At 43.5% G+C, this 18,804-nt stretch overlaps 1 protein-coding gene across 1 annotated transcript; it reads right to left on the bottom strand.

Moving 5' to 3' along the window:
* Positions 1–1,317: 1,317 nt before the first annotated feature.
* Positions 1,318–17,761, bottom strand: LOC134585295 (telomeric repeat-binding factor 2-interacting protein 1-like). Its single transcript, XM_063440711.1, has 4 exons — positions 17,649–17,761; positions 15,787–17,573; positions 3,733–3,836; positions 1,318–2,962 (listed from the first exon to the last, which is right to left on the bottom strand). The coding sequence occupies exons 1-4, from the start codon at positions 17,759–17,761 to the stop codon at positions 2,561–2,563; spliced, it is 2,406 nt and encodes an 801-aa protein (XP_063296781.1). The 3' UTR covers positions 1,318–2,560.
* Positions 17,762–18,804: the final 1,043 nt, after the last annotated feature.

Here is an 18,804-nt window from a genome sequence, read left to right as displayed (position 1 = left end):
TAGAGCTGCAATGTAAACATTACAGTTCTCTGGAACTGCAATGTTTTACATAGCAGCACTAAGTGCAATAGGGGCGCTGCACCCAGACTACTTTAATTAGCTGAACTGGTTTGGATGCCTGGAGTATCCCTTTAAGACATTCTCACTCTTTAAGATGATGCAGTGTAATTGTTGCATGACGAAACACTCCACAGTGGTTATAATCACCTTTTGGGAGAATGGTTCAGCAGTTACATCTTAGCACCAATCGTCAACCATCGTGCTCATGCCACTCACACAACACTAGGTTGAAATGGATATGAGGACTCTACAGAAGAACATTCTGGCTGCAGAATTAACAGCTCCAAGCGGTTGTCTTAGAGCTACAGTAACTTTTTTGTGATGGTGTTTAGAGTGACACTTAAATTGTAAAACAGCTGCTGACCTTTGTTTCAGCGTTACTCATAAAAGTCACATGTTTTTACTGTTTAAGGGCATGCGTTGAAGAAATCGGTATATGCAAAAGGCTTTTATACATGTCTACACAAAGCTCAGCCATGATCTTGGAAAATGTCCCAGTTTCTTGGTTAATGTAATTAAGGTGAAATAATTAGCAAATAAAATAACGTGATGTAAGTAGAAATAATGTCCTCAGTATTTAGCTTGGATTTGCATTAAATATAGCAGCAGATGCAATTTCTAAAACGTTCTGAGATTCCCTGCATTCAAGCATACATGGTAAAAAATGTGGAACTGATGAGGATTCGCACAAAGTATCTCGGGATGGCAGCTATAGCTGACCAGGAGTGCAATGGGCTTAAGTTTATTTTCTACTTACATCCTCTGTACACCTCACATAGGAAACAATTCTATAGTGCTTAACGGGGTTAGTAAAAGCAAATATCACCACCGAGTCAAATGTATATATAGCTCTAATGGTCGTTACTCACTGTGTGCAGCACGCTCTACAGGCGCTGAATGTTCCTCATAGAGATGCATTGATTCAATGTATCTCTATGAGGAGATGCTGATTGGCCAAGCACGGCATTGTGCTGCAAATGCACATTAGCCTCGAAATGCTATGGGAAAGAATTGGATTGGCCGGGATTGTTAATTCCGATCTCAGCCAAGAAGGTAGAGCAGGAGTGAAACCAGTCGCAAGAAGACCCGCGCGATGCTGGAAAAAAAAAAAGGTACTTTTTAACCCTTTTTATAGGGGGCGAGCGTCTGAACAGGAATTTCAACATTATAGTGTTAGGAATACACATTTGTCCCTACACTATAGTGTCCCTTTATACTGGGTATTTTGAGTCTTTGCATTTGGCATTACATAAGCAATTTCTGTTGAATGTAGTGGAAGAATTTATTTTAATTTAACAAAAAACAAACATGTGACATATAATGGTGAATATCCCGGGCCTTTTACTACTTCAAAGACCCCAAGTATGAATTCTGTTTCATCAACAGAGTACAGAAACATCCTATATGTACACCTTTGCCAGACTTTTAGGGAACTTATTGGAGACATAAGCTCATTTTGACGTATTTGCTTGCTTCCCAGAGGAGCTTTTTGGTGAAGAGACATCTAAGTCACCATACAGATCAGCAAAAAAAAAAAAAGTAAACAAATAAATATAAAAGGCAACGGGGGCAGGATTGGGGGCACACCCAGAATATGCATTTCCCAGCAATGGTGCTACTGTAGAGACCAAAATGTATGCAAAATACAGATTAATGAATAGCACCTTAGTCTGTATTTTGTATAAATTGTGGTTTCTACAGCAGCACCATTATTGAAAATGCATGTTCCAGATACCACACAGACTAGCGTCTAACTTTGACACTATTTCTAACCGTTCCACTTACTACCTTTAACATACAGTTTAGCACTTTGGGCGCCTGGCTGACTAACAACATTGCCTGGGATGGAAATTTAACTGTGATGCTCTGAACCCCCCCCCCCCCCCTGTCTGCAGTGGTCTTTGGTGCTGTTTAAATGCAACAGCTTAACATAAAAGTGGCATATCCCGCCCTCTGCCTTCTGTTCAAAGTAATCCTAAGTAAATAAATAAAAGTAGCAGAATGTCAATGAGATCCACAATTCCTACACTGCAGTTCCGTGATGTGTAAGCTTTCAAAACACAGTAGCTGTCTGAGCTGAGCCTTGTGAGAAACATGGTGCACAGTACCTACAGTACCAAAGGTTAGCCTTGTCCCTTTCATCTAGAGCTTTCAACACTGCTCTCAATGGTAGCAGATAATAGCAACTACTGAGACTGTCAGTCTGTAATATTAGATGAAAAATGGCTAACCATGCACAGTTTGAAAATATATCTATAGAAAATGGTGACAATATGAACTTAAACAACTGTTATGCATATATGGTTACAAAGCAAAAACAACTAAAAAAAAAAGTCCAGCAACAGCTCTGATATGGTGTACTTCTCATTCTTTCAGATTGAACTCAAGGTGGACCTTCATTTTATAAACTAAACCACTGCCAGAAAACAAAACAGCAATGTAATGCTCTAATTGTCCTCTTCAAAGAAAAAGGTATTTATTTTAGTCTCAGTTCTCTTTTTCAGCTGGCCAGAAAAGCCATTCTTTTGGCTACATTGTCTGCACCATATTTTTGCACCAGTCTTTCCACAAAAGTTGGATCGTCCTTCTTAAGGTCCAAATCATCCTTTCGTACCCAAATAGGATACCCATCAGGTCGAGTCCCTGTCTGCAGGAAATACTTAGTGGAAAGAACTTCACCATTGTTCTTAATAAGGGCCTGAGTGACATCACATAGGGTAAGCTTGAACTCTGACATCATATCATGTAGGGCCTTCTGAAGACTCTCACCCTGAGAAAGATCAGGACTTGAAGAGACCTCATCCACCTGTGTAAGACTATCAGGGCTTATCGAGTCATTCTCCATCACAAATTCCTTTAGTCCCAGGCTCTGTTTTAAGGCAACTTTGTGCTCATCTTCAACCTACACAAGAGAAAAAAAAAAGTGTGACCTTTTGATAATTAAAATAGACCCCTAAACACAAAGCAAACATAAGTGAGAAATAAATGCTCTGCAAACTATCATCTGAATATGAATTATCAAACATGGTCACCAGGTGGTGTCCTGACCTCATCCCTAAATAAAGAATAGTTACCAGTTGACAAGGAAATTGCACTTTTTGGAGAGACATTTCTAATTAGTTTTCCAGTTACCCAGATACTCAAAACACAAGAAGTGGTAAAACATATTGGACTGCCAAGCAATATAAACATATTTAAGAAGCAACTACTTTATATGGCAAAAATTAATGCCCAGCAAGGTGAGGTTTAAATTTTTTTTAAAAATTTAAAATAGGCTAATCCAATAATAAGAGGCAAATATTAATCTATCAATTGTATCTAGACATTCTGCTAGCTGGTCAACGAATAAAGAAATTATTAGATATTTAAAGTCAAGTAAACATGGCAGATCTGGCTACAAAAGAGCATGCCCACGATCAAGCACCTTCTTTGATCCACTGCGACAGATTACAGATAATAGAGTGTGTAGTTCTGGATTATTTTAGCTATTATGTCCAGATTCCAAAATCTGCCTTAGATCTTTTACTATGCTTGCAAATTTCTATATTTACAGAAAAAAATGGTTAGCAAAGAAAAAGAAAGTGTTCCTTCATTTCAAGCAAATAATACAATAAATAAAATAACCCCAAGTTTAGAAATGGATATAGACAGCGCTGTTAACCAATTCCTTACCTCAAATTCCATGTTTGCAATCTCAAATATGTGTAGTTCTTCTGAATCCCCATTAGAAGTTACATCAGCATTTTTGTTGATCATAACCAATTCATTGCTGCCCCCTAAAGACAATGCAAATAAGGACATATAGAAAAATTACATTTCAAAAATTGCAATTAAAAAAAATCTCATAAACCTAGGAACTGACAAAACTTTAAATTTCACATTGCATGAACATAATTTCCTTAACCCCTTAAGGACACATGACATGTGTGACATGTCAAGATTCCATTTTATTCCAGAAGTTTGGTCCTTAAGGGGTTAAAGAGAAATGTAAAGAGATGTTTGTACACAGCTCCATAGTGATATAGACAAAAACAAAAAAAACAAGTGTATTATCCAATACAGAAGTGAAATTTCCTAAAAGTAAATAAAGTGCTGGTGCTACAATCACCTTAGTGGGCCACAATAACCACTAAACAGATAGAAGTGATTGGTTAACAGAAAGAATGGTGAGAACACTCAAAGAGATTAAAATAATATTACCCAAAATGTAGTAAATCTCTGAAATTAAATTAAACAGAAAACAAAAATGGTCTGAAACCTTCATTTTTCCCTGAAGAAGTCCTGTCCAGGACGAAACGCAGAGGGCGGAGGGACCAAGGCAGCACCCTTATTTTATTAATTTGTGTATGAATTTTTTATTTTTTTTTGTAAATTTCTTTATTATGCATGTGTTCAAGATTACAGCTGTACAACATTACCATGTGTTACCATCATATAATATAACACGCGAGGTGCAAACAATAAACATATTTTGTGTATGAATTTATTGTGTATTAGTCAATTTTTTGTTTTATTTTACCTGGCTTTTTTTCAAATACTTGCCACGGAAAGAAAGGACGTCGGCACTGTGAATACCTGAGTGTTTGATACGCTGGTTTTTTATCGTTATCCTAATATTGTAACCCCCTGAACCTGCGTTCCTGGTGGCACATCAGATCAAACTTTGGGAAGAACCCAGCTAAAGTCCAAGCAGTGATTTGCTCAAGGCGTGCAGTCCGAGCCAGCTTTATAAGTGGCTCCACGTATGTGAGTGAGACTAACACATTCTTTCTGTTAACCAATCAAGTGTATTACCGTCCGTTCACACATTTTGATTACTGATGTTGATCTAAAAGGTCGATAGCCCAATTAATAAAATAATGGACTACAAAAAATGTCAGTCAGATTTCCATTAGACCAATAATAATAATAATAATCAGACTTTTAGTTCCCTTTTGTTTGCGTTTCTTTACATTAGGGAAAAGGGATAAAAAAGGTCAAATAAAGATTACTTACCTCGTTCCCAGCGCCTAAACTGCTGCAGATATTCGCTCTGACTTTGAATATTTCCTCTGATCCATTTGTTCTCATAGACAAGCAATATCTATGAGAAACACACATGCGCAGCCTAACTTCACACTCCTCCAATCACATTCTGCCAACAGCAGCATTTGATTCCCAGACAGAGTTTTACCTAATCTTGAGAAGGAAGCACATCTAGTGGCCATCAGGAAGACAGTTACTAGAGGTGGATTTAAACCTGCAATGTAAACAATGCAGTTTAATAAAAAAAAAAAAAAAAGGACACACACGTTTTACATTGCATGGTTAAAATATAACAGGAGGGGGGGCGGAGCCTGCTAGCACACGGCACCAGATGCCATTTTCCATCTCTCCCGAACCGGCAACTTAATCCAGGCAAAATCTGCGAAACGGGCACCCATCCAGCCCTACAACCCACATAATCGGAACCAGCAAGGCAAGAGGCACCAGCAGATGCCTTTTTTGCAGCCCCACAAGCTCCCCAAACGGAAACGCAAAACCGGGGCCTACACCTCGCCAGTGATCCGGGACCTGGAGGAATTTCTGTTCTGGCCGCGAGCAGAGAGGGTAGGACCTCCATCACCCCCCTCACCCACTGAAACGCCGGCGCTCATACCTGCAATGGGACGCAGATCCCAAAAACCAGCACCTGGTGGAGGGGATATCGGCGCGCTGCTGCAACGCCCGGCGCCGCCACGCTCCGCTCCCATGACTGCGGGCGGAGAACAGGAGCCAGCTCACGCTCCCCACCAGGAGCGGAGGGGACAGGAGACCCCCCCAGGCCACACGGCCAGCACAGGTACAGCAGCCTGACTCCCCTGAAGATGCAGCTCCAGCCACTAAGGGGGACCTCAAACTCCTGCTTGCTGACATCCACAAGCTTTTAGCAGCTGACACTGCCCTCCTCAAGACAGAGGTACAACTGGTTACAGATAGGGTAACTACTACAGAGCAAGAACTAGGGGAGGTTAAAACACACCTGACAACACTAGATGAACAGGTTCTAACTATACAGCATCACCAAAAACTTGTGGCACTTAAAATGGCGACCATAGAAGACAGACAAAGGAGAATGCACATCAAAATCAGGGGAATTCCAAATGCAATCACTGCAGAAGAACTGCCTCACTACGTAAGGCGTCTTCTAGCCAGCATACTCCCCCACGCAGCTGCAAAGAAAATCGCCATAGACGGCATCTACCGGCTCCCGACCTACACTCATCTGAAAACACCGGCAGCACGAGACGTCATCTTAAGGTGCGTCACAGTTCAGGACAAGCTTCATATTATGGCAGCGCTTAAAGACCGAACGCCACTGCCCTTCGAAGGCACAGAGCTAACCTTCTATCAGGACTTATCTAGGGCCACACTACTGTGGCGCAAATCATACGGTCCAACAGCAACACAGCTACGTGCCGCAGGCATAGCCTACAAGTGGGGAGCAGGAGGGTCTATGGAAGTCACCCGTGCAGGGACAACTCACGTCCTCTCATCGCCTGAGGAAGCCTCCAAATTTTTGAAAACCCTCGGCTTGCAGCACCAGACCCCAAAACACCAAGGAGACCGCATGGAACGCATGACTGCCTCCCCTGATACCCCGGGAACAAGTGAACTGGGGGCACTGGGCACATGAACACTAACCGGTTGATAAAACACTAGATTTAATTAAGATGGGCTAATATTTCACTCCATCCCCGTCCCAATGGAGGAAAAGACTCCAATATTACACTATTACCACTGTCTCATGTTTTATTATGCCTTTTATTTTAAGTTACTATATCGTTACCTGTAGGACGGATTACTCCACTGACGCTACTTGAGTTATACTACCACTAAGACTGGTTGCCTTAAAAACACCCAACTGGACACATAGTCCAAACAAGCATAAACCCCCCCCATGGTTAGGGGTTTCTTGTCCCTATGCCGAGGCAGATCGCACCACCACGACATTATCCAAAGCCCTAACACGCTAGAACCTATCATATTTCTTACACTGCTGACAGAAGCTACTGTAGGGCCTGTAAACCACACAGACTGCCCAGCATGCAAGCCGTACCACAAATAGCTAGTCCCATAGTAGACTACAACGTATCACACAGACTGCTTAACCGACTACCACACACAGCTAGACCAACTCCACTGTGACTAATTTTCACTGTTACCCATTCCTGTTACGCCTTATCTGAAAATGTGCTTTTAACCTTATGCCATGTTTTATCTCATTTAACATTACATGTATACATATATATAAGCTTGTTACTACTGAAATGGCAGCAAAGTGCTTGTTTGAAAACCTACGCACAACAAAATAAAGAATTAAAAAAAAAATAATAATAATATATAAACAGGACCACAGCATCCAGACCACTAAAAGGACCACTATAGTGCCAGGAAAACAAACTTGTTTACCTGGCACTATAGGGTCTTTGGGTCCCCCCCACCTTCAGGGTCCCATTCCCGCTGGGCTGAAGGGGGAGGAAGAGGTTAAATTCGTACCTTTCTCCAGCGCCAGACTCCCTCGGCGCTGGGTACTCCCTCTTCCAACTCCCTCTTCCGACGTCATCCGTCAAATGCGCAGCAAGAGCCGCGCGCGCATTCAATCAGTCCATAGGAAAGCATTGAGAAAATCACAGTGAGAAGCGCCTCTAGCGGCTGTCAATGAAACAGCCACTAGAGGCTGGATTAACCCTAATGCTGCAGGGTTAACCCTAGATGGACCTGGCACCCAGATCACTTCATTGAGCTGAAGTGGTCTGGGTGCCTATAGTGATCCTTTAATTGAAATTGTAAAGTACTCCGTTACAGCGGCACTGTCACTCGCCCTACAAAAATTTGTATTTTATAAAGAAAGAAACTGTATGAAATACTCATAATGACTGTGTGGTTATTGAAGGGTTAAAATGACAGGACCACTGTCCGGTCATTGAGATGACGTGGTCAGAGTGACAATAGTGCTATTTTATAGTGACAATGCCAGCCCCCCTGCAAAATGGGAATTTCAGAAAGATAGAACCTTAATGACTGTGCTGGAATTTCACTAAAATCCTGAAACCTGCCCATGCCTCACACTTTTTGACATGGAGCAGAGCTACCCCTCACAAGATCATCCATAGACCTTTCTGCAGTACTCTCGCGCATGCACGACTGTACAGTAGTGATGTTGACTCCTGGCAGCTGAAGTGCCAGGTGTAGAAGAGGTCCGGTCTTAAGAGGATGGCAGCGCCCACAAGGGACAGATTCAGGTAAGTGGAACTCACCTTTGCCTGCCATCCGGCCACCAGAACCCCACTGGCGATGTCACCGTCAGGAGTTTTTGCAAATTATGCAAAGTCCCCAGACGGTGACAGTGCCGCTTTGATGAACAAGTTACAAGAGAGGGTAATGCATGTATTTGTATAATATGTCCCCTCAGAGATGGTTAGAACCTTCGGGATTACTTTCTTCCGAATTAAAATCTTCACTTTCTGTTATTAATTTTGTAGCGCTCCTCTGCAAGTTGGGAGTCTTATCACTGATTTATAAAAATAAATATTATTGTTCTGTGGACACCCCTTCCCCCCTTTATATTTGTTTTAATACCTTACTGGCCTTAGCACCAGCAGCAAAAAACTGCACATTATTGTCTAGTCTGTGGGCTAGAATTATTCCCAAGCATTTTGCTAATAATATTTGGTGCAAGTTGCATAATCACTTAAGGAACACATGACAGTCTATGCCAGGGGTCCTCAAACTACGGCCCGCGGGCCAAGTCCAGACCGCCAGGGTCCTGAACCGAGCCCAAGCATTTAGGGCGACCGGGCCTCTTTAAAAAAATTGCAGCCGCAAAGTAGTGCTGGGTGGAAGTGATGGCCAGTCACTTCCTCCCAGCTCCCTCCACGCAGGAGGGAAGAAAGACAGGCCGCGAGGACCGAAGAGCCACGCCGACTCCCATCAGCCACCCTCCTGCAAAAAAAAGAAAAATTAGCTGTGTGTGTGTATATATATATATATGTCTGTATATCAGTATGTGTCTATCTGTATGTATGTCAGTATGTATGTATGGATTTGTGTGTGTGTGTGTATGTATGTGTCTATCTGTATGTCTGTCTGTCTATGTGTATGTATTTCAATATGTCAGTATGTATGTCTGTGTGTGTGTATGTGTGTCTGTCAGTATGTGTCTATCTGTGTGTATGTATTTCAGTATGTCTGTGTCTGTATGTCAGTATGTATTTCAGTATGTATGTAGGGCTCTGTGTGTGTGTGTGTGTGTCTGTCTGTGTATGTATGTGTGTCTTTATGCGTGTTTGTGTCTGTATGTATGTATGTATGTTAGTATGTGTGTCTGTATATGTTTATGTGTCTGTCTCAGTATGTATAGGAATTCGTTAAAAAAAATTTCAAACTATAGTCCGGCACCCAACCTGCTGGTACCACAGAACTCCTGATTTATCAGTGGATGCCTGAGGTTCTCTTATTTCAGCTGGGGCCACAATTAGTATCCCCAGACTGACAGATGAGCTAAGAGTGCCCACATTAAAGGGAGTTAACTCCACCTCTAGTAGCCGACTACCAGACAGCCACTAGAGGAACTTCCGGATCGATAGGCGACTTTTGGTCGCCTAACAGATGCTGGATGTCCTCACACTACGTATGAGGATGTCCAGCGTCACGGGGGAAGTCCTAATTTGAGCGCGGCCATTGCCAAGCATGCGCATTAGGTCTCCCCTGCCGGCTGACGGCGGCGGTGGAAGAGCGGAGGTGGAGTCCGAGCCAGCGCCGACAGACATCAGCACTGGACTCAGGTAAGTGACAGAAGAGGTTTTTAAGTTGTAGATCTCTTGTCTGCAGCATTTCAAAGCCCTCCCCTTTTTCTCTAACAAAATCTGTGAGTCTTTGCTGGGGAATACTCAAATCAGAGTATTTAAAACTAAAGCCCCCTATAGTGGTTATGCTTATTTTTTTTTAGAAATAGGTTGTCCAGGCACCTGTACCACATTTCGTCTTTTCCTGTAGCAGGAATGTGTAATTTGTATAGCTGCTGCCTGGGACATGCGAGTTCTGGGCGCTGGGCATTCAGGTGTTTTGCTCTGTATCCGTGCTTTACGCAAGCGGCAATGCTGATATAGAGGAGGACTATAGCTGTCAGGGGTGGAGAAAATAGTGTCAAGAAATTATGGTTTGATCAAAGGAGAGATTGGGGGCACACCCGAAAGATGCATTATGCATGAAAGGTGCTGCCGCAGTGACCAAAATTCATACAGAAAAACTAGTTACGGCGCACTCAGACATGTAAAAATTCACAACTAAGAAGGCTACTCTAAAACGCCTATCTAAGAGAATAAATATGGGGATTTAGTTCCACCATATGGCCATAGAGGTGGCCACAGGTGTGTATAAATAGGAGGAGTTTTATAGTCATGTCACTTTTATTATTTTCTTCATGCAGCACAGATATTATCTGCAAATGTGAGTATACTCATTCAAGCACCAACACTTTAATTGTTTAGTTGTTACACTGTTTTTAATTGCTTTTATCACTCTTTATTGTATACTCACTTTGCTCTTACAAAGAAATTAATTTAATACACTGTTGCTTATGTTTAGCACTAGTACTATTTAATTTATCTCCCACATTTTTGTTATTAGCGTAGGACCCACTGATATTGGGGTACTTTGAAGCAGTAGTGGGCTTAACATCATATGGCCATATGGTGGAACTAAATCCCCATATTTATTCTCTTAGATAGGCGTTTTAGAGTAGCCTTCTTAGTTGTGAATTTTTACATGTCTGAGTGCGCCGTAACTAGTTTTTCTGTAAGAAATTATGGTTTGTCATATCTCCCCAACCCACTGCCTTACGCATATTAATTCAGCCGCTCTCTGCTAACCTGAGAGTGAGGTGAGAAAATGGCACAGAGTGGAATGGGCTATAGCTGAAAGATGGCATGACTGTTTATAAGGAGAGTATGGAGGATATTTTGGAACATAACAGGCAGTGGAGTAATGGAAAGAGAAGGAACAGGGGTTTAGTTGGTGGGAGACTAAAAGCTTTTTGTCTAATAGCAAGGAAGACAGAGGTTGGCATAAAACTGGGGTGAAAAGGCAAATGCTATAAAAGACGTGACAAGTATGGCATAGGTTATAACTGGACATGACACTAAGGGCAGAGGCTGGTATGGACATAGGTTAGTGGGCATAGGTTCATATGGGACAATGCACATTACATACAGTTGACACAGCCAGCGTACACATACTATATGCCAGCAAAAACACCAACACACACACACAGCAAGCAAACCAACACACATATTACAAGAAGCACAAACACAACTGTCGAAAATTTGATTTTTTGCATAGGGTATATAAACACATGCTGCCAGTATTGTTTAGATTGCACCTGAGCTAGACCTATATGGTTGAAATATAGGCTTTGTATTTTTTTATTTTTTTTAATATAAATATATTGAAATAAAAGTGTGTTGGCTACTACTACCACTGAGTTCCTGCTTCTTCTGGATATTATGTCCTTCTACAAAGATTCCAATTATCCCAATGGTGGATAAAAGGCAACTACAGGGGGTGGGGCCTGAAAGCAAACCAAAACAGCCGCATGGTGCAGACGATCCTTAGGACAATCCTAATATTCAGCCCAAAACTGGACTGTTCTTTTTTTCAGGCAAAATCTTGCTTTACACCCTGGGGAACATCCTGCCGACAGCTTGCTACCTTTCTACATTAATTATGTGGATAGAGCCACTGATCAGCTCCTTTGCAGCCTGTAGTCACGATCAAGGGGGGAGGCAGCCAATCGCCGTCCTTGCCTGGTTCCTCCCCCCCACCCCCATGGACCAGTAGGGGATATCCAAGTCCCCAATGGAGTATTTGAGTGATCATCCCCTCAAAACATAAAGCTTACCAGTGCTGACCCTGCCAGGGCATACAACCATTGTACACCACCCCACTGTCACCAACATACATGATGTATTATCACATATGCAAGAAATTCTTGAAGAGGGTCCGGGCTCGAGGACTTGCCTCTGCTCCTACAGGCCTCATCACGGCGCACCGTAGCCATCCTGCTGTTCGAAGCCTTATGTCAGGGCATCCCCAGGCTGGCGTTACAAAGGAGAAATAGTAAGAGACCACTGTGTTAAGTGCAGATCAGAGTGGAGCCATGGGACTGCTACGAGTTGTGGCCGAAAGCTGGGATGTTATCATGGAGAAGATCGAGCTGGACGGTCTGGAGGCTTGGTCTAAGAGGAGAAGTCTCATCGGAGTGGCTGACAGTGATAGGAGCTGGGAATCTCCATCTCTGGGCATTGGATGAGTGGCCCACAAGCTTTACCTGCAGCTTTGCAGTTTTATCACAGAACTCACTGTACACAATGCTATATATGATAATGATCTGTTTTGTTTGCTTGTTTTATCTCTTGTTTCTGTGCCCTAACTGACCACCTGCAGCAGTTCAATGTAGTAGTACCCAGTGGTATGAACCACTTGCTCCTATCCATAGTTCTTTACTAAGACATTTTTCATCCCTTACCTGTCTGACATGATTGAGCCATGTTCCTGATGTCTTTAACCCCTTAATGACCAAACCTCTGGAATAAAAGGGAATCATGACATGTCACACATGTCATGTGTCCTTAAGGGGTTAAAGGGACACTATAGTCACCAAGACCACTTCAGCTCAATGAAGTGGTCTGGGTGCCAGGTCCCTCAGGTTTTAACCCTGCAGATGCAAACATAGCAGTTTCAGAGAAACTGCTATGTTTATATTGCAGGGTTAAGCCAGCCTCTAGTGTCTGTCTTCCGGACAGCCACTAGTGGCGCATCTGCGATGCTGGAGGCATATTATGCCTCCATCACGGGGAGCGTCCATGGGAAAGCATTGAAAAATGCTTTCCTATTGACAGCTTGACTGCGTGCGCGGCACTTGCACATTCGGCTCCGCTGACGTCGGCAGAGGGAGCTGACATCTGCCAAAGATTGCATTTTTTTATTCCTCTCCCTTTTCCCTTGCTGATTCCTTTTATATGCACTGGGATGCCTGAGAGTGTTAATGTTGGGTCTGATAATTGCTTAGGGGCAGCAGTACTTACAACACATTTTTGAGTATGTTATTTACTTTTTTTTTTTTGTAAAGGCGGCTCCTTACAATTTTAAACAAACACTTTACTATACTGAGCAAAGGAGGGATAAAAATATAAAAGAAACCAAGGGGAAATACTTCCTCTTGGATAAATAGGAAGGAAAAGTTATGGTCTAAAGAAAGGGGGTATATCCACTAAACAACTGGTGAAACAACCCACACCTTAGGTTGAATAGATAGGCAGTAAAAAAGAAAAAGCAAGGAGCAAACAATCTAATTGCTTAAACCAGGAGTGGATACCAACACCCAAAGAATAAAAAAAAAGAAAAAAAATAGATAGTTTTCTCCTTGCTTTTTCTTTTTTACTGAGCAAAGGAGGAAAGAATTTAAATACCTAATCTGGCTTAATTTGCTGCCTAATTTGAATACTCTAAAAAGCCTGAACGGATCCTTCTTTTCTTGTTTTTTGCTTGGAAATCATTTGAACCCCCTCTTGTTTTTAAACCAGAATAGTGGGTGAATGAATTTAATTGCAACCTGTGCTCACATTCGAATCAACTAATCTAAATTTGGAAGTTGACAATCTGCAAAATCACACCTTATTACATCTGCCAAGTTGATAGATGACCGATGAAGTTAAACCTGATTTATCACACGATTACCCTTAACGAGTGGTGGATTTTAAAGTAGCTCAAACAAGATATATATATATATATATATATATACACACACACAACTAGTGGAGTGATTATCTAACTCTCATACAGCAGCAGTGAGTAAGCATTTGTGTTTATAACGGAATTGGAGAATTTTTCCAGTTCAGCTATTTTTGACTCAATTTTTTAAATTTAGATTTAATTGAGGAAAATTCTGAGTTTAGTTAAATAACCCTGCCAATGTCCAGGTCTAAGCATGGTACTCAATTTTTTTTTCAATTTGAAATGAATCTTTGTCAGGTTGAGTAGATTTTCATTGCAGAAAAGCAGATTGAGCTACCGCTTGTATCATCGGACAAGAAGATACCACCCTGCTCCCCCTCCCCAATTTCCACACTCCTGTAAAGGGAAAGCATGAGGTATTTGCAGAGTAAAACGTGTCCAATGTAGAACTGTGCTCTTTAGCCAAGAGCACTCAGTAGACACTCTCAGTTACTTCTCTTCCTGTGTAGTCATGCTTGGTTCTGCGGAGCTAACCAGATTCTCTCACACCATGGGCTATGGCTGCAAGAGCAGTCAACAATGGTTAGTTGTCAAGCCGCATTAAAATGGTTTGACTACTTACAGAGGGAGAGCATGAGGGTACTCCTAGCACCATGTGGCGAAACCGACCTCGCCACGTGTCCTTGGAGGGGGCTGCTTGCCCGCCTCTTGCCTTCTGACTATGGCCCTGCAGTTCAAACCTGTTATTTTCCCTGCCAATAGGTTTATTTGTGCCTTTCTGCAGACTGTTAAAGCCATGCTACCCCAGATAGCTATGCCATGGAGCCCAGCCGTATACTGAAAGACTGTATGAAAGACTTTGGCTCCATGGCAATTGAACTGTATGCATGTGATCTTAGTGCCATCCGGTAATAATGTGCGCTCAGGTCTAAGCTATTTGGGGATAGGTAGAATGTGTATGTTCTATGTGATAAATGTAACAGTATGTATTTTTATGTCTTTTATTGTCCTTTGTCTGCCATGTGGCTAATGGAGTTTTGCCTCTGTCCTTGGAGATAATTGGATTACGTCTCAATTATCTCCAGGATAGAAGACACTGTGGAACTGGTTTGGGCAGAAAAGCCATGCTTCATTTGGTCACAAAGGACTTTGATCTATCTTTTGAACCAATGGACTAATTTGGATGATTTTGCCATATGTTTGTATTTGGAGTATGCTGCTTATGAAAATTTGTTTTATGTTTGTGAAATGTATATTTTAGAAGTTATAAATATTGTGTAAAAACTGTATTCCTCTGCCTGTGATAAGGAGATTACCCATTGTGTTCAGTAATCATATCACAGGCAGAGGGGAAGATTTTGTGTAGGAGTGTCTGTGTGTATTGTACGGATTGATTGGTTGTTCTGTAATACCCTGTGGGCTGTACTGTGGTTGTGGATTCGGAATAAAAGAGACTGTATGTGCCAGGACAGTCAGTTCCTGCTTAACCCTCAAAGTGAAGTGTTGTCTCATTCTTGGGGGGGGAATTTGATTGTATGCCGATTGCCAGGAGTGTAAGCTGTTCATAGGGCTTTCCTGTTCGGCTGCTTCCAGTGTTCGTGTGTCTCTTGTTCGAGAGTTGGTGAATTCGTGCAGTTTGCAGTTTGGGAGATTGGTGATTGCAGTAGCTGCTTGTCTATCTGGAAGGGGATTATCGCCTAAACGGTTTTTAACCTCTGGTGAGCAAAACGGTCCGTTACACACCATAAATCAGAACACAAACACTATCACCTATTTAATAAAAATGATTAGCAGGCAGAGCTTGCTACCACAGTGCAACAACTTCAAAAAGGAACAATGTTACAAAACAACGTGGTGGACTTTGGACCCTGTGGATATCTTTGTTTTTTTGTCAAACAAAATCAATTTCGGAAAATGATATATTGTGATTATGGTGTTTCGAGTGTATTTTTTTAAAACCTGTTAACTAACCTATCAGAGGTGTAGAAGATTGCTGTGCATCTCCATGGTCTGTATTACCTTGGAGACGGCTGACATTAGTTCCCTCTTTTTGACGCAGGGCCTCAGGTGAAGATTCTAGACTGACATTTTCCATGCTTGATTTTTCAGGACTTAAAAAGTCAAATGAACTAAATAATATACTTCTGTTTCTGAAACTATTTTTCCTAAATAACTCCACACTACTGGTAACGTTATTCTGATGGGAACCACTGGATTCAGGCAATATGTAAGAACTCTGGTTTTCCACAAGGTATTTCTTGTAACGGTGCTTCATTGACTGCCAAGTTCTATTTACTACTTTCATCTCTTCCATCTCTTGCCATAAACGTACACCAGACACTGTTCCCCTGGCTGGTACAAAATCCCTTATGTAAGTCAATATGGCCACATCTTCCTGCTCAGTGAAAGGTATCCTCCCAACACGGAAATTACTAAGAGAGCGTGAAGTTACAGTTTTCTGATGATTCCAATTATTTGCTAGATTTTCCACATTTTCTAAAACAGAATTATCACTCTGGTATAACTCATCAAATCTTCTCTTTTTCTCTTCTACATCACTTGTAAGGCTTGTTCCTCTCCGTTTTTTAATGCCATCTTTTCGCCTTATCTTTTTATTACCATCATTCCGCCTTTCAACTCCTTCCTCCTCCTGTTTCTTTTCATGTGTCACATATTCCCCAAGTTCTATCTCCACTGCCTCTTCCTTTACGTGTATCTCACTTCCCTGGACCTTCCCTTCTTTCAGGTGTTCCTCACCTCCACTGGTCCCTTCTCCATTGCCATGTTCCTCAGCTCTCTGATCTTCTACCTCCATTGACTGTTCCTCACCCTCCCTTGAAGATTCCTCACCTATCTGGTCTTCTCCCTCCATTGATTGTTCCTCACCTATCTGGTCTTCTCTATTCTCGGAGTGTCCCTCACCTATCTGGTCTTCTCTATTCTCTGAGTGTCCCTCACCTATCTGGTCTTCTCTATTCTCTGAGTGTCCCTCACCTATCTGGTCTTCTCTATTCTCTGAGTGTCCCTCACCTATCTGGTCTTCTCCCTTCTTTGAGTGTCCCTCACCTCTTTTATCTTCTCCTTCCTCTGCATGTTCATCAGCTCTCAGGTCTTCTACCACTATTGATTGTTCCTCACCTATCTGGTCTTCTCCCTCCATTGAGTGTCCCTCACCCTCCCTTGAAGGTTCCTCACCTTTCTTATCGTCTCCCTCTTTTGAGTGTTCCTCACCTACCTGATCTCCACCTTTCTTCACCTGTTCCTTCTCAACTTGGTTTCCTGCATCCTTCACAAGTTGCTCATGGTTCTGGTCCAGAACATCATTCATATATCCTACTTCATCTTTCTTAAGTGATATTTCACTATCCCTACGACTTTCTCCTTCTTCTTGGCCTATTGCATTCTGCTCAAACCCAATCCCTTCTAGATCCCCTCCTCCATGATTTCCATCCTCTGAGACTAGATTTCCTTGATGGTCCTCTCCATTCTTGTCAGATTCGCTGTCAGTCTGCTTCCCTTTGCCTTTTCCAGTTCGCTTCCTCAACCAATTGTCCTCCTGCCCCAGGCGGTAATGCTCTACCTCCAGCCTTTCGTCACTCTTTACACACTCACCGATGTAATTGGTGGAGATGTACTGGGAACCCTTAGCCTCTCCGGGCTCTGCAAGCAGCATGGCCCCGGGTTCCTGCACCCGGCACATCACTCCACCTCCGTGGGTGATCAGAGGAGACAGCTGCCGCTTCACCGGACCCGGTGTTCTGTCAGAATACTATACCTCGTCAGATTTCTATACCGGAAGTGACGCGGCCGCACCGGATGTGACGGAGCCGCACCGGACCTGACGTTTCGGAGCAGGAGAAGGAGGAGCAGAGCGCCGCGCAGGCGCAGAAGAACAGGTAGGATTATTTTTTATCACGGTAAAGAGATGAGGACGCGTACTGCGCATGCGCGAAGAATACACTGCGCCTGCGCTTGGAGCCACAAGGGGGGGGAGGTAGGGCATCTAATGGGACAGCGCGCGTGCGCACCAGCGGGCAGGGAGATCGATTCTGCCGAATATTCATTCGATCTCCCTGCCCCACACTGCGCACGCGCCACCCAGCCAGGACAGCCTCGGACACCGCGCATGCGCACTGAGGGGGTATAGAAATCTGATGGCCATATCTTCTGCTAAGAAATCTCCTACCCCCGAGTGCGCATGCGCGGTGTCTGCATTCTGACATCTCTCAGGTAAGCCTCGCTCCCAACACTCTCAGCCATCAGGGGGGACTGTGCTGTATGGGGGGTAACTTGCAGTATGGGGGGGGGGTTCTGGACAGTATTGGGGGGGCTGTGCTGTATTGGGGGGGACTGTGCAGTATTGGGGGGGTCTGGACAGTATTGGGGGGGTCTGGACAGTATTGGGGGGAACTTTGCTGTATTGGGGGGGCTGTGCTGTATTGGGGGGGTCTGGACAGTATTGGGGGGGACTGTGCAGTATTGGGGGGGTCTGGACAGTATTGGGGGGGGACTGTGCAGTATTGGGGGGGTCTGGACAGTATTGGGGGGGTCTGGACAGTATTGGGGGGGGCTGTGCTGTATTGGGGGATCTGGACAGTATGGGGGGACTGTGCAGTATTGGGGGGGTCTGGACAGTATTGGGGGGAACTTTGCTGTATTGGGGGGGCTGTGCTGTATTGGGGGGGACTGGACAGTATTGGGGGGGTCTGGACAGTATTGGGGGGGACTGTGCAGTATTGGGGGGGTCTGGACAGTATTGGGGGGGTCTGGACAGTATTGGGGGGGGCTGTGCTGTATTGGGGGGTCTGGACAGTATTGGGGGGGACTGTGCAGTATTGGGGGGGTCTGGACAGTATTGGGGGGAACTTTGCTGTATTGGGGGGGGCTGTGCTGTATTGGGGGGGACTGGACAGTATTGGGGGGGTCTGGACAGTATTGGGGGGGGCTGTGCTGTATTGGGGGGTCTGGACAGTATTGGGGGGTCTGGAC

This window comes from Pelobates fuscus, unplaced genomic scaffold (assembly GCF_036172605.1).
Source record: "Pelobates fuscus isolate aPelFus1 unplaced genomic scaffold, aPelFus1.pri scaffold_35, whole genome shotgun sequence".
Classification (NCBI taxonomy): Eukaryota; Metazoa; Chordata; class Amphibia; order Anura; family Pelobatidae; genus Pelobates; species Pelobates fuscus.
This window is presented reverse-complemented; position numbering and strand designations above follow the sequence as displayed.

Excerpts from the sequence above, each read along its gene's own strand:
- LOC134585295 (XM_063440711.1), bottom strand. The coding sequence starts at position 17,761 with ATGCGCAGTACGCGTCCTCATCTCTTTACCGTGATAAAAAATAATCCT. Across the intron at positions 3,837-15,786 it reads ATCTTCTACACCTCTGATAG|GGGGCAGCAATGAATTGGTT; the intron begins GTTAGTTAACAG and ends CATTGTCTTTAG. Across the intron at positions 2,963-3,732 it reads TTGCAAACATGGAATTTGAG|GTTGAAGATGAGCACAAAGT; the intron begins GTAAGGAATTGG and ends TCTCTTGTGTAG.